The sequence below is a fragment of the Chlorocebus sabaeus genome, chromosome 18, assembly GCF_047675955.1.
Source record: "Chlorocebus sabaeus isolate Y175 chromosome 18, mChlSab1.0.hap1, whole genome shotgun sequence".
Taxonomy (NCBI): Eukaryota; Metazoa; Chordata; class Mammalia; order Primates; family Cercopithecidae; genus Chlorocebus; species Chlorocebus sabaeus.
This window is the reverse complement of record NC_132921.1, coordinates 46,450,559-46,477,070: the sequence shown is the minus strand read 5'-3', so window position 1 is coordinate 46,477,070 and position 26,512 is coordinate 46,450,559. Positions and strand designations below refer to the sequence as shown.

The window sequence follows — 26,512 nt, the reverse complement described above, 5'->3', positions numbered from 1 at the left end:
CCTTTTCTGCATCTATTGAGATAATCATGCTGTTTTTGTCTTTGGTTCTGTTTATATGATGGATTACGTTTATTGATTTGTGTATGTTGAACAGCCTTGCATCCCAGGGATGAAGCCAACTTGATCTTGGTGGGTAAGCGTTTTGATGTGCTGCTGGATTCAGTTTGCCAGTATTTTATTGAGGATTTTTGCATCAATGTTCATCAGGGATATTGGTCTAAAATTCTCTTTTTTGTTGTTGTGTCTCTACTAGGCTTTGGTATCAAGATGATGCTGGCCTCATAAAATGAGTTAGGGAGGGATTCCCTCTTTTTCTATTGATTGGAGTAGTTTCAGAAGGAATGGTACCAGCTCCTGTTTGTACCACTGATAGAATTCGGCTGTGAATTTGTCTGACCCTGACTTTTTTTTGGTTGGTAGGCTATTAATTATTGCCTCAATTTCAGAGCCTATTATTGGTCTATTCAAGGATTCAACTTCTTCCTGGTTTAGTCTTGGGAGGGTGTATGTGTCCGGGAATTTATCCATTTCCTCTAGATTTTCTAGTTTATTTGCATAGAGGTGTTTATAGTATTCTCTGATGGTAGTTTGTAGTTCTATGGGATTGGCTTCTGCACAGAATAAGAAACTACCATTAGAGTGGACATGCAACCTACAGAATGGGAGAAAATTTTTGCAATCTACCCATCTGACAAAGGGTTAATATTCAGAATCTACAAAGAACTTAAACAAATTTACATGAAAAAATCGAACAACCCCATGAAAAAGTGGGCAAAGGATATGAACAAACACTTCTCAAAAGAAGACATTTATGCAACCAACAGACACATGAAAAAATGCTCATCATCACTGGCCATCAGAGAAATGCAAATCAAAACCACAATGATATACCATCTACAGCAGTTAGAATGGCGATCATTAAAAAGTCAGGAAACAACAGGTGCTGGAGAGGATGTGGAGAAATAGGAACACTTTTACACTGTTGGTGGGACTGTAAACTAGTTCAACCATTGTGGAAGACAGTGTGGCGATTCCTCAAGGATCTTGAACTAGAAATACCATTTGATCCGGCCATCTCATTACTGGGTATATACCCAAAGGATTACAAATCATGCTGCTATAAAGACACATGCACATTTATGTTTATTGCTGTAGTATTCACAATAGCAAAGACTTAGAACCAACCCAAATGTCCATGAATGATAGTCTGTATTAAGAAAATGTGGCACATATACACCATGGAATACTATGCAGCCATGAAAAAGTGTGAGTTCATGTGCTTTGTAGGGACATGGATGAAGCTGGAAACCATTCTGAGCAAACTGTCGCAAGGACAGAAAACCAAACACCACATGTTCTCACTCATAGGTGGGAATTGAACAATAAGAACACTTGTACACAAGGTGGGGAACATGACACACCAGGGCCTGTCGTGGGGTGGGGGAAGTGGGGAGGGATAGCATTAGGAGATATACCTAATGTAAATGATGAGTTAACGGGTGCAGCAAACCAACATGGCACATGTATACCTATGTAACAAACCTGCACGTTGTGCACATTGTGCACATGTACCCTAGAACTTAAAGTATAATTTTAAAAATTGGTATTATTTCATCGTTGAACATTTATTATAATTTGCCAATGCAGCCATCTGGTCGTAGCCATCCCTTTCTGGTAAAAATTTAGCTACGGATTCTATTTCTTTAATAGATGATGGACAATTCAGGTTATCTGTTTGTTCTTGAATGAAGCTTTGTTAGTTTGTACCTCTCTAAGGAATTTAAGCATTTCATCTAAGTAGTCAAATATTTTGGCATAAAGTTCAGATTTTCTTATTTTAAATAAATCTGCAGAATCTGTAGTTGTAATAATCTCATTTCTAGTATTTGTAATTTGTTTCTTCTCTTTTTATTAATCTGACTATATATATATCAATTTCATTGATCTTTCCTAAGAACCAAATTGATTTTCTGTATTTTCCTTTTTTAATTTCACTGATTTCTCCTCTAACATTTATTATTACCTGTATTTTGTGTACTATGGGATTACCTGCTCTTATTTTTCTAATTTCTTAAAGTGGAAGCTGCATTCATTGATTTGAGACCTTTGTTATAGACTTGCAGTGCTGTAAATTTCCTTCTAAGTACTTCTCTTTAGAAGCATCCCATACATTTTGATATATTGTATTTTCATTTTATTCATTTCACAATCTTTTTAATTTCTCTTTTGGTTTGTTCTTTAACCCTGGGTTATTTAGAAGTGTGTTACTTATTATAAAAGTATGTGAGGATATACCAGAGATTTTTTTATTCATTTATAACTTGATTCCTTAATTCCATTGTGGTCAGAAAACATGCTTTATATGACTTGAATCCTTTAAATATATCGAGAGTGTTTCTGTGGGTCAGAATCTGGTCTGTGAGCACTTGAGTAGAATGTACGTTCTATTGTTCTTGTGTGGAATAGCCTATAAATGTCAATTAGGTCAAGTTGATGGATAGGTTTGTTCCAGTCTTCTATATACTTATTTTCTGTCTCCTTTCTGTAATCTATGTAGATTACTCTGAAATTATTGTTGATATTTTCAACCATAATTGTAGGTTTTACTATTTCTCCTTTAGTTCTATCAATTTCTGCCTCAGGTACTTTGAAGCTTTGTTGCTATAAACAGAGCTTAAGGTTTACGTTTGTCATTTCCTCTTGTCGAATTGACCCCTTTATCATTATGAAATGACATTCTTCATCTCTGGCAATATTCATTTCTCTGAAATCTATTTTGCATGGTATTAATACAGTCATTCCAACTTTCTTTTGATTAGCATTAACATGGTATATTCTTTTTTTAATCCTTTTAATTTTAGCTGAATTTTTTCTCTTTATATGAAAAGATTGCTTTTGTAGGACTCATGTAATCGGGCCTTGGTTTTTTATCCAATCTCATTTTAAATTGGTCTGTTTAGATCATTTATATGTACTGTGACTAATGATGTGGTTAGGTTTAAACCTGTCATTTTACTATTTGTTTGCTATTTGTCTCATCTGTACTTTGTTACATTTTCCTCTCTTTCTGCCTTTTTTTGATTATTTATTTTGTAGGATTTTTAAATCTCTTTTTAGCTGTAATTCTGTTATTTTCATGGTCGTTTTAGGGTTTATAGTACAGTTGACCCTTGAACAATATGAATTTGAACTGTGAGATGTGTGGTTCACTTATACATTATTATTATTATTTTTTTCAGTAAATACAGTTGACCCTCCATATCAGCAGGTTCCTCATCTCCAACCAAACTTGGATCAAAAATATAGTATTTGCTGGATATGAAACCCACGTGGAGAGAGGGTCAACTTTTTGTTCTGGTGGTTTAGCAGATGCAACGATGGAACTTGAGTATGCACAGACTTTGGCATCCATGGGTGGTCAGAGAACCAATCCCCCAAGAATACTGAGGCACAACTGTTTATATCTTTAACTCATCACAGGCTTTCTTTAGATGACGTTATACCTCTTTGTGTATAGTATAAGAAACTTATAATAAGAGTGTCATGTATTCCTTCCCAGTCTTTGTGCCTATTGTCATACCTCGTACATTTGCAAGTGTTAAAATAATACTGTTATTTTTCTGTGTAAGTAGCCAGCGACTTTTTAAAGAGGTTTTTTAAATAAGGGGAAAAAACTCATGTATTTACTCTTGTAGTCATCTTTTCCAGTGCTTCCAATGCTCTTTATTCCTTTTTAGAGATTTATATTTCTACCTGGTACCATTTTCCATATACCCAAATGATTTTCTTGTAGTGAAGGTCTGCTGTTGATGGATTATTTTACCTTTGTGTATCTGAAAAGGTCTTTATTTCACCTTTGTTTTTCAAATATTTTTTCACCTGGTATAAAATTCTAGGATGACAGATTTTTTTCTCCAGCGCTGTAAATATGTTGATCCATTTTCCTCTTACTTGTATTGTCTTCAGTAGGAAATTTGCTGCCATTCTTATATCTTTTCGTTTTGTTACATATGTGTCTATTTTCTGTTCTTTACTTCTGTATCAGTGGTTTTGATCAATTTGATTATGAGCTGAATTGATATGATTTTCTTCATGTTTCTTCTGATTGTGGTTTGTTATTCCTCTTGGATCTGTTGGTTTACAATTTTGAACAAATTTTGAGAATATTCAGCATTATATCTTCAAATATTTTTTTATCACCGCCTCCACATTCTCTCCTTCAGGAAATCCAGTAACCAATATGTGCTACAGTTTACTGATGCTATTTATTTTAAAATCTTTTTTTCTTTGTTTTTATTTTGGTTTGTTTCTATTGCTGCATCTTCAATTTTCTGAATCTTTTCTTCCAGGTTTAATCTTCTTTTAATCTCATCCAGTGTAATTTTCATCTTAGAAATTTCACCTAAAAGTTCAATTTCGGTGTCTTTACTATCTTTCTTTTACCTACTTAACTTTTTGAATATACAGAATACTTTATAATCATTATTTCAGTGTTCTTGTCTGATAATTCCAATGTTTTAATTGATTAATTTTTCTCCAAACTAGTTTCACATTTTCCTACTTCTTTGCATGTGTGGTAATTTTTTATTGAATTTCACACACTGTGACTTGTACTTACTATATGCTAATATTTTCGTATTCTTTATAAATATTTGTCACATTTGTTCTAAGGCCCAGTTACTTGTAAACACTTTGATCCTTCAAGGTATTATTTTTAAGATTCATTAGGTGGAACCACAGTAACATTGAATCTAGGGCTAACTATTCCCAGTGACTAAAACAAGATCCTTCTGATTGTTGTGCCCTATGCCCCATGAATTGTGAGATTTTCTTGTCTGGCTGGTGGGAATAGCTGTGTATGAATGCTGGGTAATTTTCTTTCCAATCCTTTTGGAAAGGTTCTTTCCCTGACTGAAATATGTTCCTGCACTGAGTAGTACTCTGTTGACTACCCAAAAGGAACCCTCAGTAGATTTTCAAGCTCTTTTTTCTAGGTGGTTCTATCTTAGTCTGTTTGGGGAGTTCTATCTACTTTGCTTTCTTAGGTCTCCCAACTTGGAGGTTTGGATGAGCTATGCCAGGGTTCTCCCTCCCTGTGTGATGACATGGGAATCTTCTCAAGGAATAGTAGTAAGCTGGGCCACGGGAGGGCTCACCTCCATTGTTTTCCAGCTCCCTAGAATATAATCTGTTATTGCTTGCTACCCAGTGTCTTGAAAAGAGTTATATTTAGTCTAGCTTTTTATATGTTCCAGGCAGAAGGGGAAATTTGATCTCTATTCCTCTTTTGGCTAGAAGCGGAAGTCTTGCAAACATTTATATTTAAAATATATTGACAGTGTACAGTGATTTACAAAAACTATAAAGCTTTTTGATCTAATAATCCTACCTCTGGGAATATATCTTAAGTATTTCCAAAAGGGAAACAGACGTTACATACAACATTCTGTACAGCATTGTTTGTAATGAGAAATTAGAAGGAATCAATGTTTATCAAAAAGGAGAGGGGTTAAGATCAAGGCATATCTATACAGTGAAATATTAGTGGTTTAGTTTAAATGACAGTTTCTAAGATTTTCAATATTTAAAACATTAATACTAAATTTATTAAAAATATATTAAAATAGCCCATGGTATGTCATCATTGGAACTTTATAAAAGTGTACACATTCTTATGGATTAAAAACTCAGAACGGGCTGCCTTCGTCTCAGCGGTGTCACTGCTGAGTCACAATGCTTCCCGCCTGCACTCACATCCGCAATGCAGACCCCTGTGCTCTGCTCAGCTCTCAGTCCTGCCTCCTCTGGCAAGCTATTCTATTGTCAGCAGCGTTTTCACAGTACAGGAAGAATCACCTGGCTACAACCAACTTGGTCATCTTCACCTATTGTAATATCTTCTCTCTCCTGACCTTCTCCTAAGACCACCGTCAACCATCACTTACTCATGGTCCTTAACAGTACCCTTGAGTTGGATTCTTTTGGGGCCTATTCAGGTTTTCAGGGCAGGATGATGTTGAAAAGCCCCAAAGGTTTCAAATAGCAGTGTTTGATCACCTTGCTATTGAAAGACGACCCACAACTGACTACTCAGTAGTGTCGTTTGTCCTCCTAGAGTCCTCTCTGTGGCTGCTTCTCTTGGCTCAGCAGAAAGAGGAATGAGTTAAAGATGAACTGAGCAGCAGGGCCGGTGACATCAGTCCTCCTCCACTCAGAAGGAAGCTGTTAAAATATAGGACAAGCTGACTTTGCCCTTTCTTCCTTTCTGAATAATAGGCTTCATTTGCATGTGATTATTGTTTATTAATTACCTACCATTCACCTGCAGCCCCCACCAATGCTACTTCTTCCATACCCCTCTGCACTACATTTTAGCATCTTGCCTGGGCAGGACACACAAGCTGTTTAAACAGAGCTGCACAGTGATTATTTTTCCCCCCTTGTGTAAGGTTTGTGCCTCCCTGAGGATGTGTCTATTTTGGTTTTCATCATTATCATATCCTGACCTGAGAGAGAGTGATGAAATCAGCTTAGATAGAGCCCGTGGCCTTAAGTGATTGCTGTTAAAATAACTTCCCTGTGCAAGTTGTATAAAAATATAGGACCATGAGAACACATTGCTAGCGCCCCTCCCAAAGTCTGGGAAGGGGCCTGTTGGAGTGAGGGACTCTGAAGGATTAGCTTTGTTAGCACCCCGGTCCCACAGCATGAATTATGTTAACTGCCACTCTTGACCCTTACCTTTCTCTGTGGCAGGTGTCCACCGGGAAAGACAGTGGCAGCAAGCTGAGAGAGGCATACTTTTGGAAGGTGTATTATTTCTAGGGTCCTTAAAATCAAACTCCACATGCAGCAGACTTTTTCACCTGCTTGCTTGTCCAAATTTTCAGGAACCGTCCTTGGGCACCCAGAGTGAGTGAGTGAGTGTGTACCCCTTCTTGGGTAGATGAATTAGCATAAAAAACAGGGTTACACCTTGCCTAAGTTAGTCCTTTGACTTAGAAAGCTGCTTACTGATGCTCCTTTCTGTCTGAGGGTAGTTAGGCTGGGGCTTGCATCTAACCTGCTGGAGCCCATTCTCAAGCAAGCTTATACTAAAGCCAGAGCTTCCCCAAAACAGTTGTGGGGCCTTGGAATGAGGACTGTTGAGGATGTTGGTAAACAGTTTCCACTGGTGGAATTTAAGTACCAGAGGTCAAATCACTTGTACAACATTGCTTGTTTGGCAAGAAGCAGTAGGGATGGCCTCAAATGCAAGTTTCTTTGGCTTTGGAGCCTGCACTTGCCACTGCTTGCCTGGCCTACCTCCCATGTCTTCCCTTCAGAGCTCTTGTGGAGTAACGGGTCTGATCATTCTCCATTCCCGACCATTGCAGTGCTCTGTCCGTTTGGCTGAGGTGATTCCTGCCAAATGGGCCTAGCAGAGTGCCTGGTGCTTAACAAACGCTGCAACTGTTTGCATGAGTGGGTGTGTATGTCAGTCTTTAGAAAAGCTAAGAGAGTTTGGGCCAAATGGAGGCTAACACCTCTCATAGATCGCCACAGTTTGGGTTGAAAGATTGGAGAGAGGCCTGCAGCACAGCCTTGCAATAGTTTTTCATTAACACTTTCTTTCATAGCTTCGTGTGTGTGTGTGAAGAGCAGCTGTTTTTTTCTCTTTGTTTTTGTTTGTTTGTTTAAGGAAATATTTAATTATAGTGTATAAAGCAGTGTTTGTCAACCTTCTGTTCAGAATCATCCCCCTAAGGAGCCTTTTAATATATTTTTTCTGAATCACCCCAACCCTCATGAAATTTAAATTCTGCAGACATTCTGTTTATGTGTTCTGCCCCTGTGGTGGGCTGTACACATTTGTGATATCTAAGATGTTTTTGCTCCCAAGAATCAATTTTCATGTTTCTAGCTCCTATTAAGAATTGATGGTCTGAAGTATTTATTCCATTTCAGTAGCCAATAACATGAGAAATGCTTATATAATTACAGAAATGAAAACAAAATGCTAGTCATTGATTGACAGCCAGTAATCACTATTAGGATGGCAAAACGATTCTCTTCTAATGAACACGTAATTACAGCTGCTGGGGAATAGCTGTGAAATAAATGGAATCTAATGTGTTGGCCCAGGAGACAGGATGGTGATGGTGAGGTCTGGGGACACTCAGCCTTGTCACATGGGTCAGCTCTGTAAGGCCAGGCTAGTCTCATACCTGTTTGTGCACAGGAAACACCACCCAGGACTGTTAGAGCACACGTCCAGGTCAGGAGGCCTGAGGTGCATTTATGATTTTCTGCTGTGGCTATTGGGCTGCTAGTTTTTGAGAAGTAGTATTTTTGATATGATTTCATTTTGACTTTTTTATTGTGGATATATCATAAAAACACGTTAACCATTTTTGTACAATTCAATGACATTAAATATCTTCATAATGTTGTGCCACCATCACCACTATTTATTTCTACTTTTCCATCACCCCAAACAGAAATTATATACCCATTAGGCAATAGCTCCTTAATCTTCCTTACCTCCACTCCATCTTTGTTCTTTGTACACTATCAATTTAGAGCTGACAGAGATGATTGAGTGTGGTCACAGTAGGAAGATTTCTGGTTCTTTGACCATTATGCTTGTGTTGGTATTGTTCTAGGCCATAAAATACACAAAACCAATATGATTAAAAATACATTGGGCAGGCTTGTAATATGTCCCAAGAATTTAGATTTTGCTAAATGGTAGGCAAGTGACTACTACCATACTGTTTATTTTATTTTATTTTATTTTACTTCATTTTATTTATTTTATTTTATTTTTTGAGATGGAGTCTCACTCTGTTATCCAGGCTGGAGTGCAGTGGTGCAATCTTGGCTCACTGCAACCTCCACCTCCCGGATTCAAGCGATTCTCCTGCCTCAGCCTCCCAAGTAGCTGGGATTACAGGCACCCACCATCACTCCTGGCTAATTTTTGTATTGTTTGTAGAGACAGGGTTTCACCGTGTTGGCCAGTCTGGTCTTGAACTCCTGACCTCAGATGATCCACCTGCCTTGGCCTCCCAAAGTGCTGGGATTACAGATGTGAGCCACTGCACCCGGCCATGGCTACTACACTGGATCTTCATTTTTAAAAAGTCCCATTGTAGAGGTCAATAATAAAGGAATAAAGTCCTCTGAGAAGAAAGTAAGGGACTGTCTTGTTTAAAAACATTATTTACTGTGTTGCATGATATGATTTTAAAATGTTTAAGAGTTGAAATTTTGAAACCGTGTCTATCAAACATGCAGCTGTGCAGCTTAGCAAACATGGATGACATTCAGATGTCATTTCCAGTCATTTGGAGCCTGCTGGGTTGAAGGGGACCAGCGCCTCCTACTTCTTCCCTATCCATAGTTCTCTGCTTCATTGGAGAACAGCATGTGGGAACTGAGGTTATTCTGAGTTTGCCTTTGAGCTTGGTTTTGGTGAGACACTGGTGTTGATGCCGAGCCTGCTGGGGAGAGCCATAACTCAAGCACAGCCTTTAAAGTAATAGTTTGGTTTAGCATTGAGCAGTGACTCATATCCCTGGCTGTACAGGAGACTCACCTATGGGGCCCTGACCAATACTAATGCCAGGTCTTTGCATATGCCCAGGTCCATCAGGTGCTGGAAGTGAGATCCAAGGGGCTGGGGGTGGGGAGGGGCAGTGGTTTAAGGCTCTGACGTGATGATTCTCCTCTGTGGCCAGGCCTGGGAACCCCGAGCCTGTCAGTCAGGGCCTGAGATGCCAGCCATCAGGTAAGTGCAGGACACAGGTTCTGTGGCCTTTGCAGGGGCCCAGCAGCCAGTCCTCTCAGGTACATGTTTCTAGACATAGCGTCTTCATGGTTGGTGAAATTTTAGTGAGGAAGTTGAGTAAATTGAGGAGTTTTAAAGTTAAATTTCTAAGAGTGTTGAAATCCTAAATAGAGAGAAGTACAGAATTAATATGCTGCATATACTCTTATTGTTTTACATAACATCCAAAACATATTTCTGATTTTTACAGAGCACTGATTTTTGAAGGGTTGTATATTAATAAGGCAGGTTTGTGGAATTATGTCTGAAACCTCAGACTGCAGATAGAAATACCTAGTCGAAGCTCCCTAGTGCCAGACACTTCATATTACACCCCCGCAGGGGCTTTCGAGTAATGTTACCTTGGAGCTGGGAGTTTTGGAGGTCTTTGGGTTAAACCATTTTGTCTCTTAGATGATACCATTGAAGTCCAGAGAGGTTAATTAGCATAGCAGCATCAACAAGAAGGACCAACCATCAGCCACATGCTGTGTTAATACATCAGCATATTTCGTCCTAACCATAAGGGATCCAGGTTGGACTTGTCTTCCATCTTATGACTGCGTAAGCTACATAGTTTTTGGAAGTAGGAAATGGTGGAGATTACACGTAAACCAGCTTCTCCATGGGTTTAAGTCCCATGAGTTTTCTTGATGCGGTACTGTCCTAGAAGCAAAAATCAGGGGAACTATTCTGGTACCTTTTATTTTCTCATGCCCTGGAAACTCATGTGTCTTCTCCCAGCTATGTGTGCCCCATCCTTTAAGGTATGTTTCTTGTCAACCTCTCCATGAATCCTCCTCTGATTACTCAGGCTCATATCAGCCTCACCCTTCTCTGAATCTGGGTGTTTATGAGCTCCATTCCACTCTGCTTGGGCTTAATTACTCATCTCTACACCTCATGTCCATTGTTTCTGTCACCTGGTAAGCAGGGATGTCAGTCAGGGACAGATGCCCTAAGTGTATGTGTCCTGCGTGAGCCTTCACTAGGCCAGGAGGAGCTGCTTTTCCCAGGGTCACTGGTCAAGCCCTTGTCACTGACTCAGTGTCACCCCAGGTCCCAGTGGGAAGAGCCAGAGTGAGTGTGAGCACATGAGAGTGAATGAGACAGTCCAGCCACTGCTGACCCTGCTGCAGAGTCCATTTCTGGTTCATTCCACCTGTGGCTCTGACCTGCTTTGGAGAGGCTGTGTGCTTCCACTGGTATTTCATTGGTTGTAAGTCTTAGAAGATCATTATAGAACAGATCCTTAAAATGACTGTTTTTCTTTCCATAGAGAACCTAGAAGTCTGCCAAAAATTTTTAGAGGTTCAAAACTTGCTAATCTGTTATACTTTCCTTCATTCCTTTGGTGTCTCCTTATCTAAAATATGGGGAACTATAGAACAGGAAAAACTGGGAGAGGTTGAGGAGCATAGGTGTAACTGAGGCTGCTATAGCCCAGCAGTAATGAAGCACCTGTTTCTGTACAGGTGGCTGATGAGGGCTTCTTTTAAATCTTTAGCATGGGAATATGGGATATAAACTTGGCTGCTATTGGGAAGACGAATGAATAGGCCAGAAACAAACCAGTCTTCTGTGTGCATTAGATGGGAGAAGATGCAAAGAGCTTGGCTACATAATGTCCTGCTGGGAAGGAAGGTCTATCAGAAAGAAGCACATCAATGTCAATGATTCTGTTTGGAAGGCCTGGGTGGAGGGAACAGGGGATGGGCCCTCCCTTCTTTGAGAGTTACTAAGAGTTAAGCTTGTAAGTGTTAGGGGAGAATATTAGGCCTGATTTATTTAACAACTTTTTTGGGGGCCCTTTTTTAGGAAATGGTCATTCTAAGGTAGAGAGAGGGTAGTAATCTAAGACTGCTTTAGAAAAATTTGCATTGCAAATGCTGCTAAATGTCAGCAAGGGACTCAAAACTTTGACACCTTGTTGGAGCTCTTTGTGCTGATTAAATTCTTGTCTCCAGCCTAGAATTGGCAGCTTATTCTCCTTAATTTTCATGCTGTAATAGGTATTAAAAGAGTATTTCTTTGACAGTTGCCCTTGGGGAAAACTGGACCGGAGCTTGTTATTTAGGGCAGACAATTCAGTGGAAAAGAATAATAACTAGACTCCAAGGTCTTCATTTAGTTCCAAGAATGTCAACAATATCAACCTCTTTTTAATATTTACTGCAGGCTCTGGTGAATCATGGAAATTAGGGGTAGACAAATCCAGTTCAGAGTTAAGAAGAGTGAATTTTAATGGTCTGATTAAAATTAATTGAAATCCCTTCTTTAAGATGAATTAACCCTTCCCAGAAGATAAGGGGTGAGTGATACTAATAGTTTTATTTTTCTCTCTGGAGATTACTTTGATTTAAAAACTCACTGCACATTTTCAGAGCTCCTCTGTTCTAATTGAAGAAAGCAGTGCCTATCTTGGTGCTTAGTGCTGGGCTCTTGGAAGAACTGATTGTACCCTACAGTTTCCCCATCTTCATTTTCAATGTGCAAATCACAGATCATTCCTCCCAAAACAAAATAAAACCCTAGTTACCACTGATATTTGCTTATAGCAGAATGTTGCCCTGTGGTAAAGTAAGTTTCTTTAATGTTTCATACCATTCACTTATTTTTTTTCTGTACTTTTGGTAGAAATAAATAGGAATTATTTCCAGTCACATTCTCAAATGGCAAAATATCTTATTGAATGGCAACAGAAAAGTATTTTCTTTATACTGCTTCTGTAAAAGAAAATCAAGTCAAGAGTGGGAGGACTGGGAAGACAGACAAGCCAAAATACTCACACATCAGTGAGAGGAATCTCACATTTCATGGTGGAACTCTGTGGCCTCAAATATGCAAGTGGACACTTGGTTTTTAAAACCAAAGCCTTGTCTCATACATAAAAAGGGCTGGTTTGTGGTAAAAGTTGTGATATATCTATAGTTATAATAATGCTTTAAAAAAATGCATTTAAAATACTTAGACCTAAACTAGATAACCCCCTTAAACAGGATTATATCTCTGTGCCCATTTATAGAATACATACAACCTTAATTTCACTGTCATATAGAAAAAGGAAGAATGGATGAGGGATTGATTAAAAGATTACACAGAGCAGCAGTATTTAAGAGCTGTTTGTGCAGAAAGTCAGATGATTTTGCCAGGAAGAGATCATCTTTCTACTTCATCAATGGCATTTTTGGTATCTTTGGCTGAAGGACAGGACATGAACAAGCAGGCAAATAACTGATTTGATATCGGATCCTTATATGTCTGCAGTGTGTAAGAAAACATGTTTAAAAAATCAAGTCTAGCTCTGTTTGTGGAATGAATGTATATTTTATTTGTAAGGACTTCTCTTAAATGTAAGGCATGTTTAACTCACTGAAAATTCATAGGTTTCGAGTTAAAGCCTTGAGATGGTAGCAAAAGGCTGAGAGACAAAGGAGCCCAGATGGTCTGGGCAACAAACTAAAGGGCCAGAGGGTTGGCTGGAGATGTAGGGGGTCCCTGGGCCCTGTCCCGAGCAAGAGGGAACCAGAAGGTGTTCCAGCTTCCGCTGACATATTTAATGCCTTGGAAAAGTCACCGGTAAGAACATCTATTATGTATTTGAAAAGGAGTGGGCATCAAAGGCGAGAGACCAGCCAGGACCCGCAGTTGCTATAGTCCAGGAGAGATCATGGAATTTGAACCTGGGGCAGTAGTAGAGAAGAAGAGAAGACCTGTCTCAGAGGAACACTTAAGGGAATTGGGCGACTCACTGAAGGTGGAGGATGAGGAAAGGGAAGGAGTCTGGAATAGCAGATTCCAAACTTTTTGGTTGGAGACCTACAGGAAAAGAAAAATTATATTTATATAAAAAGAAAATAAGAACAGCATTTCCCTTAATAAGTGCAGTGTACTCCATTTTCTCTTCTATTTCATTTATTGAAAAATATGCATTGCTGGTCTTATTAGATTGACTTTACAACTTTGTAGCGGTCTTTGAAAATGCAGGTATACAGTGAGCTGCAGCGTCTAGCCTGGGTTACTGGGTGATGTGTCTTGTTATCAGGGCCCCTTAGGACCTACTGAGGTAGGTGGGGTGGGGAGTGTCTAGTGCTGAGGGGGAAGGGCGGTCAAAACCCTTCAGTCCTGCTTCCAGCAAAGCATCTGGGAGTTAGCCATTGTCTGTGAGGCTTCCTTTTAATGGTTCCTTGCAGTAAAGAGCTACCAGCTTTAAAAAGGAAGGGAAGAAGAAAAGAAAGAAGGAAAGAAGGGAGGAAGAGGTGGAGGAAGGGAAAAAGAAGAGAAAGGATTGAAAACCATGGGCTTAGCATGCTGAGATAGAATTGTGAATGGACCCTGGCCCCAGGAGTTGCTCGATCCAGGCCACCTTCCATGTTGCTGCTAGAGTTCTTATTGTAAAAACAGAGCAAGGGGGAGTTTTGGTTTGGAGTAAGATGGAGTAAGTACACAGGATCCTGTCTTTCCCAATGAATTCAACTGTAAAACCTATAAAGACAACTATTCAATTGTCTTTCCTATAAATTCAAGGATAAAATACTCAGAGCAACTATTTGAAGACTCTGAAGAGTAAATCGTAGGAGGCAGATTGGGGAAGAGACTAGAACTTGAAATATTGAACTGACAGTGCTTTTAACAATTTTCTTCTGGTATTCTCTGATCTGGACTCAAATTAGCACAAAACCCAGAAGTGGACTTGGGTGTGGACAGAGAGAATTCAAGATCTTTCTATTTCTGGCTTGAGTAGGAGGAAAACGGACTCAGTGCAGAAGTCTCACATGTTCCTCATTCTGTTATCTTGCCCCCTCTCCCCCAGGTAATCCCATGGTGAGAACAGCAGGGGTCTACAGGCACATAAAACTCTGAGGAGTGGGATGGAAACTCACAGAAGTCTGTTTTTTCCTTCTCTGTTCTTCTGCTTGGCCACAGTTGTGGCTATAGTCATAGAAATTAAGTGGCTGAACAGGTTAAATAATGCCCTAGCTCTCTGACTGAAGGGCTAGAAGGGGAAGCCTCAGGTGGTACGATGGCTCACACCTGTAATCCCAGCACTTTGGGAGGCTGAGGCAGGTGGATAACTTGAGGTCAGGATTTTACACCAGCCTGGCCAACCGGACAAAATCCTATCTCTACTAAAAATACAAAAAAAAAAAAAAAAAAAAAAAAAAAATTAGCCAGGCATGGCGGTGCTCATCTGTAATTCCAGCTACTTGGGAGGCTGAGGCATCAGAATCACTTGAACTGGGGAGGCGGAGTTTGCAGTGAACTGAGATGGCGCCACTGCACTCCAGCCTGGGCGACATAGCAAGACTCTGTCTCAAAAAAAAAAAAAAAAAAAAAAGGTGGTGGAGGGAGCCTCAGGGAACCTAAAAGTATCAGGAATATAAAGGAGAAGGAGGATCTCAGGAATGCGAAAGTTTTATGTGAACCCCTGAGCTCCACACAGACTGCATGCATGAATCTAACCCTAAACAGCATAGCAATGACTTTGAGAACTGAACAAGATAGATACTGCCCAGGGCCCCAGACTGTCTACTTTGCGGTGCACATACAGAGCTGAACCAAATGGTACAGCAAGGGCTCTGAAAACTGAACTGATATTGGAACCATAGAAGACAGGTCAGAACTTGTGACTCAAACTGAACCAGGTTAATTGCCTGCTTAAACAAAAATGTCAACATTTTTCTGTAATATTTAAACAAAACCCAGAGTTTCATAACATTATTTTAAAAACATCCAGGAGGTAAGCCAAAATTACTTGGCACACAATAAACTAGGAAAATCCCAACTTGCATGGGAAAAGATAGATCACCGCCCCAGGGCCACACTGATGCAGATACCGGATTTGTCAGTTTGTAATGTAGCCATTATGAAAATGCTTCGGGAAGTAAGAGTGAACATTATTGAAATGAATAGAAAGATGGAAAGTCTCAGCAAGAAATAGAAGATATAAAGAACCCAATGGAAAATTTAGAAACGGAAGATACAATAACCAACGTAAAAAGCTTACCAGATGGGCTCAGTAGCAGATTGGAAATCATAGACCTTAATTAAAACACATTAGTACTTATATTAAATATGACTGGTCTAATCACAGTAATTAAAAGAGAGACATTAATGAATAAATAAAACAAGACCCAACTAAATGCTGCTTACAAGAAACCCACTTTAATTATAATGCTATAGTTGAGCAAAAGGATGCAGGGAAAAAAACATGCAAACACTAATCAAAAGAAGGTGAAGTGACTATATTAATTATTAGAAGAAGTAGCTTCAGAGCAAAGAAAATAATTGGAGGTAAAGCAGACATTATAATGACAAAAGAATCAGGTCACCCAGAAAAGTAGAGCTTCAGAATTCATAAAGCAAAAACAGAACTGAAATAAGAAATAGAAAAAATTCTGTTGTAGTTGGAGACTTCATTACTTCTCTTTTGGTAATCAATAGAATTGACAGACTGAAAATCAGCAAGTCTATGAAGGAACTGAATGGCACCATCAACCAAATAGTTCTAATTGACATCTTTAGAAAATGCTACTCAACTACAGAGAATACATATTACTTTCAAATATGCATAAAACATTCACCAATATAAATCATATCTTGGGTCATAAAACAAACCATAACCAATTTAAAAGAATTGATATAATGTGATTTCTGGCTGGAATAAAATTAAACTGTAAATCAGTAACAGAAGGATAACATGAATATGTCCAAACTCTTAGAAATTAACACACTTCTAAATAATCCATGTGTTGAAGAGGAATTCTCAATGGAAATTAGCAAACACTTTGTACTAAGTGAAAATGAAAATACAACACATCAGATTTGTGGGATGTGGTTGAAGCAATGCATGAGGGAAATTTTTAGCATTACCTGCATATATTAGAAAAGAGGGAAATAATATAAGCATCTTCCTTAAGAAACTAGGGTAAGAAAAGTAAAATAAAACCAAATATGTAGAATGAAGAAAATAATAAAAGTAGAAATTGATGAAGTTGAAAGCAGAGAAAAAATAGAGAAAATAAATGAAACAAAAAGCTGATAATATGAAAAGAAAAATAAAGTTGACCAACAAGAATGACAAATGAAAAAAGAGAGAGAAGACATGCATTGCTAACATTAGGAATGAAAGGAGATAAAACTTCACTTAAATGAATTATAACAGAATACTATGAACAACTCTAAGCACATAAAATTGATATATTAGGTGAAATGGATCAATTCCTTAAATGGATCATTTCCTTAAAAATCACAAACTACCAAAACCCACCCAAGATGAAATGATAACCTGACTAGCCCCATTACTGTAACTATTAAAGAGATTTAATTTGCAGTTAACCTTCTGAACAAAATATCTCCAGCCCCAAATGGTTTCCTGGTGAATTCCACCAAACATTTAACGATAAAATAAAACCATTTTACAAAATCTCTTCCAGAAAACAGAAGAGGAGGAAACACTTCCCAATTCATTTTATGAGGTCGGCATTACCATGGTAGGAAAACCAGACATAAAATACACAGAACAATATTTATTATGAACAAAGATGCAAAAAATCCTCAACAAATATTAGTAAATCAAATCCAGCAATATATGAAAAGAATAATATGCCATGGTCAAAAAGGATGCAAGTCTCACTCAGTATTTGAAATTCAGTTAGTGTAACATACTGCATTAATAATCTGAAGAAGAAAAACCACCATCTTATCAGTTGATGTAGAGGAAGCATTTGACAAAATTCATTCATTCATGATTTACAGAAAGCTCTTAGCAGACTAGAAATTGGAGAAACTTCCTCATCTTGATAAAAGACAATTTATAAAAACGTATATCTTACATCATAATTAATGGTAAATGATGATTAATGCTTTCCCCCTAATATTAGGAACAAGACAAGGATGTTCACTCTCACCACGCCCATTGAATATTATACTGAAAGTCTTCACTAGTGCAATAGGGATGGGAAAAGGGATATAGATTGGGAAGGAAGAAATAAAATTGTTCTTTTTCACAGACAACATTATTGTCTATGTACAAAATTCCAGGAATTCTACAAAAACAAAACAAAAAATCAAACACTCCTAGAATTAAGTTTAACAAAGTTGTAGGATATAAGGCCAATATACAAATTCAACTTTGTTTCTATATACTAACAAACAATTAGGAATGGAAAAGTTTTTAAAACACCATTTGTAATAGCTCCGAAGAATGTGAATTACTTATAAATTTGGCAAAAAATACCATCCCAAACAAACAAACGTTGCATTTATAGTTGAAAACTATAGAACACTGATAAAAGCAATCTGCAAAGATGTATAATAAATAGACATAACAGGTTTATAGATTAGAAGATTCAGCATAGTAAAGATGTCAGTTCTCCTAGAATTTATAGATTATTTCCGGAAAGATTTTGTTGTTGTTGATTTAGACAAGCTGCTTCCAGAATTTGTATTAAAAGGCAAAAGAACAAGAATGGCTGAACCAATTTTGAAAAAGAAGAATGAATAGGAAGAATCACACTACCTGATTTTAACATTTCCTGTAAAGCTATGGTGATCCAGATTGTGTGGTATTGGCAAAGGGATGGACAGACCAATGCAACAGAAACAGACCTGTACAAACACAACCAGTTGATTTTTGGAAATAGAAAAACAAATGGCGTTATAGCAGTTGTACGTATGAATAAAATGAACTTCAATCTACGCTTCTTTGTACAACAGTTATCTCAAATTGGATCATACAGCTACATATAAAGACGAAAAACTATACATTTTTAGGAGAATGCCTAAGAGAAAATCTTTCTGATTTCTAGTTAGGCAAGGAGTTCTTCCACCACTTCTCATGACCCACAGCTGGGTAAGGTTAGCCTGGAGAGCTTGTTCCCGGTTTTCTGTTTTTGAGAGTTGTTCAGCGTGTGCTTCTGTTCAATGGAGGCACTATTCTAACTCATTCCTCACCACACCCCTGCAAAATAGATAGTATGGTATAGCTGTGTCATTTTTGAGATGAAGAAACTGGCACACAGAAGGATGAATAAATATACCTCCAGTGTCATAAGTTCCATGAGTGGCAGAACAGGAAATCCTCTCTTCCTAGACCTGTGGTGACATCTACCTTTGTGTTCTGATAGTCTCAGCCTCCACATCCTTCTTGAAAACACAAATCATGAATTTTCATGGCTCCTGTGACCCAGACGTGTGTTTTCAAGTTATCTGTTTTGTTCTTCTGTGTGGGTTTTATTCTCAGGCCCACGTTTGAGGTTGGTGGGTTTTTGCTGCTCATAGTGCAGTAATAACCCACATGAATCTCTTTAGCGCCATCTTGTGTCTGGAGTGGTTTACAGGCGGGATTGCTTTAGTAGCAGCGGGTAGGGTACAAAAAAGATGTAGTGGGAAAGATTTGATTACCAAAATATGAAAAATTCGTGTGATCAGACACTTGAATTCCATTAGACATGAACTTTCTAGTGACGCACCTCTTCCAGTGTCATCAGTTAATAGAATGTTGCAGGGAACAGATCAAGTCAGCTTTTAAATCTTAGTTTGCCTTCTCCCATTTGTAATAGTGTCCTGGCTTCCTGGGCCCTTGGCCAGTACCAGAGGCCCTGAACTCTTAGGGTGTAAGCCTTCAGTCCCAGTTTCTCAGCCTTGGGGAGAGAGTCTTCCCTGTGGATATACCTTCCAGAAGGCTAAAGAGTCTACCTTCTCTCTCCCTGTGTGGTTAGGCTGGTTTAAAGGAAGGTGCCAAAATGTACCTCAGGATTGGCCTCTTCAGCAGTGGGACTCAGAATGGGAAAAGGACAGTGGAGCAAACTCCCCTTCCATGGAGACTTGCCAGTTTGTTTGCGAAGGGAAGGAGGGAAGAAATGGGAAAAAAAATTAGGGCAGAATGTGCCGAATTCTTGGAGCTCTTCCATGAGGTAGGGGCTGCGTCTTTCTGCAGGAGGGTGTGGGATGGAGGGGGAGGGGTGGGTGTTGCTAAGAAAGGGTGCACTAGTAAAAAATTCTAAAGACAAAAGCATGTAGCACCTTACATTATTCAGTCTTTACTTTTCCATTACAGAAGTAACCGATGCTCATATTAGAAAACTGGGAAAATAGAAAAAATACGAAAAATACATCCAAAGAGCATGTACTCAATCACAATGGTTAATATTTTGTGGATTTCCTTTTCTTCTTTGTATGCATGAAGATTTGAGTGTTATGACTGGGCACGGTGGCTTATGCCTGTAATCCCAGCACTTTGGGATTCCAAAGCTGGTGGATCACTTGGGATTCCAAGGCTGGTGGATCGCTTGAGCCCAGGAGTTTGAAACCAGCTTGGATAACATGAGGAGACCCTGTCTCTACAGAAAAAAAAAAAAAAAAAAAAAAATAGCTGAGTGTGGTGGCATGTGTCTGTGGTCCCAGCTACTCAGGAGGCTGAGATGGGAGGATCATTTGAGCCTGGGAGGTTAAGACTGCAGTGAGCCATGATGGCACCAGTGCTGCAGCCTGGGCGACCGAGTGAGACCTTATCTCAACTGAAAGAAGATTTGAGTGTTTTGTTTAATTATATGATGTTGCTTTTTACTTATTTAATTATGTGATGTTGCTTTTTACTTATACTTGCTTTTTACTTATTTTATGAGAAACATTTTACAAGTTAGGACATAGCTTTGGTAAATGACTGTGTATGCTGAGTTCTAGAGCCATGATAGGTATTTGTGTTTTAGTTATTATTTTGGTATGTTAAATAATGCTTCAGTGAACACCTTTGCTTCCTTTTTTATTTTGTTTGTTTAAACTTAGAGCTGTTTCCTTAGAATAGGTTTCCCAAATCATGATGACTGGGGAAAGGCTTGAAGAGGACTTTAAGGTTCTTAGTATAAACATATACATGCTCTCCCACCCTGGCTGGAAGTGGCCTCTGCTACTTAGGCAGTGATGGAGATTTTGGACACATCCCTTCACTTCTCAGAGCCTCAGGTTTTTCCTCTGCCAAATAGAGGTAAAAATATCCACTGCATATGGCCCTTCTATTAATAATACCTATAAAATCCCTCCGGAGAACGTGGCACACAGTGAGCACTAAATACATGGTAACTTTACAAAATAATTATAGCCCTAGATAGCCTTATTGCAGGTTTCTACCAGTTTGCCCTACCACTACCAATGCATGAAGTTATTTAACCTCTCTAGTGTTTGATACATAATCACTTCTTTTTAAAATACCTTTGCCAACTTGAGTGAAAACACTACCTTATTATTGTTTTAATTTGCATTTGTTTTATAGTGAGAGTGAACAATTTTGCATGCTATTATAAACAAGTTTGTTGTCTCATATAAAATGTATTTGCCTTTTTTCTATTGGTATTTAATATTTTACTAGTTGTATTAACTATTTTAAAAAGAAATAATTCTATTCTTTAATATATTTTTTATAGATCCATTTATCTAGTATAATTTTATATCAAACTTTTATATGCTACATTCAAATGCTACATACAGATTTCTCATTAGGATGAGAAATGTGATTATAATTGTAATCTCTTTGTAATTCTGTGAATTTTTTTATTGTATCTATAATGTTACTTGCAAATTATGACAATCTGTATTTCCAGCAATTTTGTATCTTATTGTTTTTCATATCTTATTAAATTTGTCTAAAATTCTGTAGCAGTGTTAAATAATCCATACGTTTAATGAGCATCATTTAAAAATTATTTTCTGATTAGTAGGAATATCTCTAGTGTTTTACCATTAAACATAATATGAATCTGTTATTTCTCAAAATATACTGCTTATTGTGTCAAGGATATGTCCAAATAATTTTTTAAATTTTTGAGTTCTTACATATTTAGGAGCATAGTTTTTCTCAGAATAACGTGGTTTTCTTTTACTTTTTCTTTCTTTCTTTTTCTTTTCTTTTTCTTTTCTTTTCGAGACAGAGTCTTGCTCTGTCACCCAGGCTGGAGTGCAGTGGCGCGATCTTGGCTCACGGCAACCTCCACCTCCTGGGTTCAAGCAATTTTCCTGCCTCAGCCTCCTGAGTATCTGGGATTACAGTTGTGCGCCACCACACCCATCTAATTTTTGTGTTTTTAGTAGAGACGAGGTTTTGCCATTTTGGTACGGCTGGTCTTGAACTCCTCACCTCATGTGATCCACCTGCCTTGGCCTCCCGAAGTGTTGGGATTACAAGCGTGAGCCGCTGTGCCTGGCCACTAACGTGGTTTTCTTATTTGATCCTCTGTTGGATAGGATGAGTTTTCTAATATTACATATATATTTGTATACTTAGAATTTGTGTATACTGTTTTGTGTTTTGCTCTTTTTAATCAACATATTTCATGTAGAATGTTTCTTACAACCCACATATAAACTTTATATGTGTGTGTAATGCATAAAAAAAAATATAAGAAAATACATCAATATTTTAAGAATGGTTATCTTTAATTTATGGGAATATGAATTATTTTCACTTTATTCTTCTGTATTTTTCTAAAATGAGCTGTCCTGTTACCAGCATAAAAAAAAATGTTGTTTAGAAAAATGTCAATGCCCTGCAATTAGTTTTGGGTGAAATATGATTAGGACGTTAGATGTGATTGAAGGAATCCTTCTTCCTTTAGGTAACTTCTGTTTGTTCATTATCTATCATTCAGATTATCTTTGTACTAATGGAGTTGAAAACCTGAGTTTAATGTTTGCTTAAAAAAACATAGCCAGTATTTTCTCTTTGGAGAACAATGATAGTATGTGGTGACTATATTTTCCTAAACTAAGAATTTAGGATTTGATGTGTGATGAACGTGTGATATCATGTATTTTCATGATACCTGATGTTTTTTACTTGAAAATCTTTAAGGGGAATTGCTCGTAATATTTAACTACACATTTATTGCTGACCTATTGGAATAAAATTGGATTAATTCAGGATCATCCCACAGAATCTGAGACTTGCTGATCACAGACTGGGGCACTGGACAGGTTGCTTTTGGAAACTTTTGTCCTTGTGGCCCCCGTGGGAGGCCACAACCCAGACACCATCTCATGAATATCTTTGTCCTGTCTGGGACTACACACAGATATAGAAACAGAAAAACATGCATTTATACGTCAAGGCACACAGAAACAACAATCACTGGATTGGTGCCTTAATTGCATCTTCTAGGAGCCTGGAATAGCCCTTGTTTCTTCTAGTGTTCGACACTTTCTCTCTGAAATGAGTTTTAGCTAATTTCAGAGCTCAGGAATTCTCCTCAGATTTGATCCTTAACATGCTGTGTACTTAAAGTATGAAAATCTTGATTGGTATTATGATCACTGAAGATTGTATTTCTATATAAATCTTTAATGTCTCCTTTTTCTTGTTTTCTGTAGCTTTGGGCCAGATTATGTTGTATGTGGATGGAATGAATGGAGTAATAAACCACAATGAAACCATTCAGTGGCTGTACACTCTCATTGGGTCAAAGGTAAGGAGAAGTTATGGTTGACTGTTTTGTTCAATTGTCATATCACTTGCCTTTCTTTTTTCTTTGAGTGAGTTTTGCAGAAAGAAATTTTATTCAGCTTTTTTCAAGCCATTACAGTATAAATGAGGACTACTGCTCTATAGATTTTAAGATACACTTAAATGGCAAGTAGCTCATGAAATTTTAATGCATTTCTGTTTTCTCTTCTCTTAAGCTTTAATCAAGTGCCTTTGGAACCTTTGGTTTTTAATATTTAATTAAATGTTATACCATAGGGCCGGGCACAGTGGCTCACACCTGTAATCCCAGCACTTGGCAAGGCCGAGGCCGGTGGATCACGAGGTCAGGAGATCGAGACCAGCCTGGACAACATGGTGAAACCCTGTCTCTGCTAAAAATACAAAAATTAGCTGGGCATGGTGGTGTGCACCTGTAGTCCCAGCTACTCGGGAGGCTGAGGCAGGAGGTTGCAGTGAGCTGAGATGGTGCCACTGCACTCCAGCCTGGGTAATGGAGCGACATTCTGTCTCAAAAAAAAAAAAAAAAAAAAGAAAGAAAAGAAAACCACATTATTCTGGGAAAAACTATGCTCCTAAATATGTAAGAACTCAAAAATTTAAGAAATTATTTGGACATATCCTTGACACAATAAGCAGTATATTTAGAGACTCTGTCTCAAAAAAAAAAAAAGTTATACCATAGATGTAAGATCTGTGAACCACCTGTATTTCATGTTCATGTGTACATATATATTGCTGTGTTGTACATACGTATATGCATATTCCTATATGGATACAAGAATCTGGGATTACCTTTCAGCTCTAACATCAATTATAAAAGTAATCAATATTTATTACAGATTTGCCAGGCACCAAACTAGGTATTTTATTTTTTATTTATTGAGACAGAGTCTTACTGTGTTGCCAGACTGGAGTGCAGTAGCATGATCTCGGCTCCCTGCAACTTCCACCTCCTGAGTTCAAGCAAATCCCATGCCTCAGTCTCCCAAGTAGGTGGGATTAAAGGCATGACCCACCACCCTGGGCTCATTTTTGTGTTTTTAGTAGAGACACAGTTTCACCATGTTGGCCAGTCTGGTCTTGAACTCCTGGCCTCAAATGATCCACCTGCCTTGGTCTCTCAAAGTGCTGGGGTTACAGGCATGAGCCACCACATCCGGCCCATAAAACATCCTAGGTGTTTTATAAGCATGATCTCATTTAATCCTCATGAGGCCACTATCAGGTAAGTAATGTAATTCCCATTTGGTAGTTGAGGAAGCAGTGCTTGATTATGAAAGCGTAGCTGGTTTCCCCATGCATTTTGGCACATCACCACCAGCCATGCCTTGGCTGCAAGGTCCCTGAGGTCTCTGGAAGTCCTGCCAAGGAAGCAGATCTACTCCATCGCTTCAGGTGTGCCAAACGCTGGGCACGCCTCTGGCATGGTCTTCTCTGGGTTCTGCTGGCATGTGGAGGAGCATGTGTTAGGGACTTGACTGCAGGGGGATTTGGGAGAAGTAGTAAAAGGGACCCTGTCCTGAGCAGGTGCGGATGCACCAAGGTTAAAGTGCTGTGCGGGTAGCATGTTGTGGAGATCTGAGTGGCCGTAGCGGGCAACATGGTCAGATGGAGTGGAGGATCTTGAGGGCCTGGATACAGAATTTGAACCTGACTTAAACAGGTCACAGAATCAGCAGAGCTTTGTAGGGGCCCTGAAGAGCATATTGGATTAATCTGTTCTCACACTGCTAATAAAGACATACTCGAGACTGGGTAATTTATAAAGGAAAGAGGTTTAATGGACTCACAGTTCCACATGGCTGGGGAGGCCTCCCAATCGTGGCGGAAAGCAGAGGAGGAGCAAAGGCACATCTTACATGGTGGCAGGCAAGAGAGTGTGTGCAGGGGAACTGCCCTTTATAAAACCATCAGATCTCATGAGACTTATTCACTGTCATGAGAACAGCATGGGAAAAACATGCCCTCATGATTCTCTTACCTCCCATTGGGTCCCTCCTGTGACATGTAGAAATTATTACAATTCAAGGTGAGATTTGGGTGGGTACAGAGAACCAAACCATATCACATGTGGTCTGCCCAGACTGTCCCCCATCCCTGTGTTCACTGCCCACCCCCACTAGAGTGAACCTTTCCAGGCTGCTGTGCACAGTACTGTGCTCTGCTGGGGAGCCCATCCCCTGGCCCTGCCCCTGCCCCTGGAGTCACCTGCCTCCCAAGGATTCTACTGTCCTTTGGGAACACTCAGCCCTGGTTTGATCTGGGGAGGAGCATGGTTCTAGTTTTAGGCTGTATCTCCTTCTCAGACTTCTCAAAATCCTGGTGATTGTGTCCTTGTGTGGTGGGAAGGGCCTTTTCTCTGTGGCTGGTGTTGGCATGCAAATCCCCATGGGGTCCCACATTTGTGAGTGGCCTTCACATCTTCCCCTCAGTTTTCCTTTTTCTAGTACGTATTGATGAGAAAATTTTTCCCCATTTCATATTAGATACAGCTATGGTTTCCCTAGGAAGACTGAAAATCTTTTAAAAGAATGTTTTGGCTTTGTTTTCTATGGAAAATGGAAGTGACTCTATTTTGAAACTGATATAGGTGACCTTGGACGCTGAGTGGAATGCTGGGCCTTCTAGGTTGCTTCAGCCTGGCCAAGGGAAGATTTATATCTCATATCCTATTTCAGTTTCTTCTCCTTTTTCCTTGCTTGTGCTGGGAACCCTCCCTAACTTTCATGTTCATTTGGAACCTGCTCCCTCCCCAAGGCGCTCTAAATGGTCTCGAGGACCTAAAAGCTAGGGAGACGGGAAGAGATTTTGCAAGAAAGATGACTTTTTGTACATGACACAACTGAATTAAGGTATCTTTGTGGTTTTATGATGGCCATGATAAAACACCAACAACTTGCCCTATTTCTAAAAGGAAACAAAACCTAACATGCTTACAATAGAAAAACTGACAGTCTAATAGCTCATCATCAGACAGAGAATAGAGTGAGGGCAAAGTTAGGGAAGGTGGGATGGGTATGGGGAAGAAGCACTGTGAGCAGGGAGAGATGACATAGAGAATGCTGTGGCCTGAATGTGCCCCCTAAATTTTTGTGTTGTAAACGTGATCCCCAATGCAGCAGTGTTAAGAGGTGTTTAGGTCATGAAGGCTCTGCCATCATGAATGGATTAATGCCATTATAAGAAGGATTTGTGGAAGGAGTGCATTTTTTCTCTTTTGATTC

The 26,512-nt window shown here is 38.9% G+C and overlaps 1 protein-coding gene across 4 annotated transcripts in view; it reads left to right on the top strand.

Moving 5' to 3' along the window:
• FHOD3 (formin homology 2 domain containing 3) overlaps positions 1-26,512 on the top strand; it is a 519,848-nt gene that overhangs the window by 292,049 nt on the left and 201,287 nt on the right. For all 4 annotated transcript variants that reach the window (XM_073006355.1, XM_073006354.1, XM_073006353.1 and 1 more), the window contains one exon: positions 23,174-23,268. In XM_073006355.1, coding sequence (XP_072862456.1) covers positions 23,174-23,268 — 95 coding nt within the window. The remainder of the gene's footprint in view (positions 1-23,173; positions 23,269-26,512) is intronic.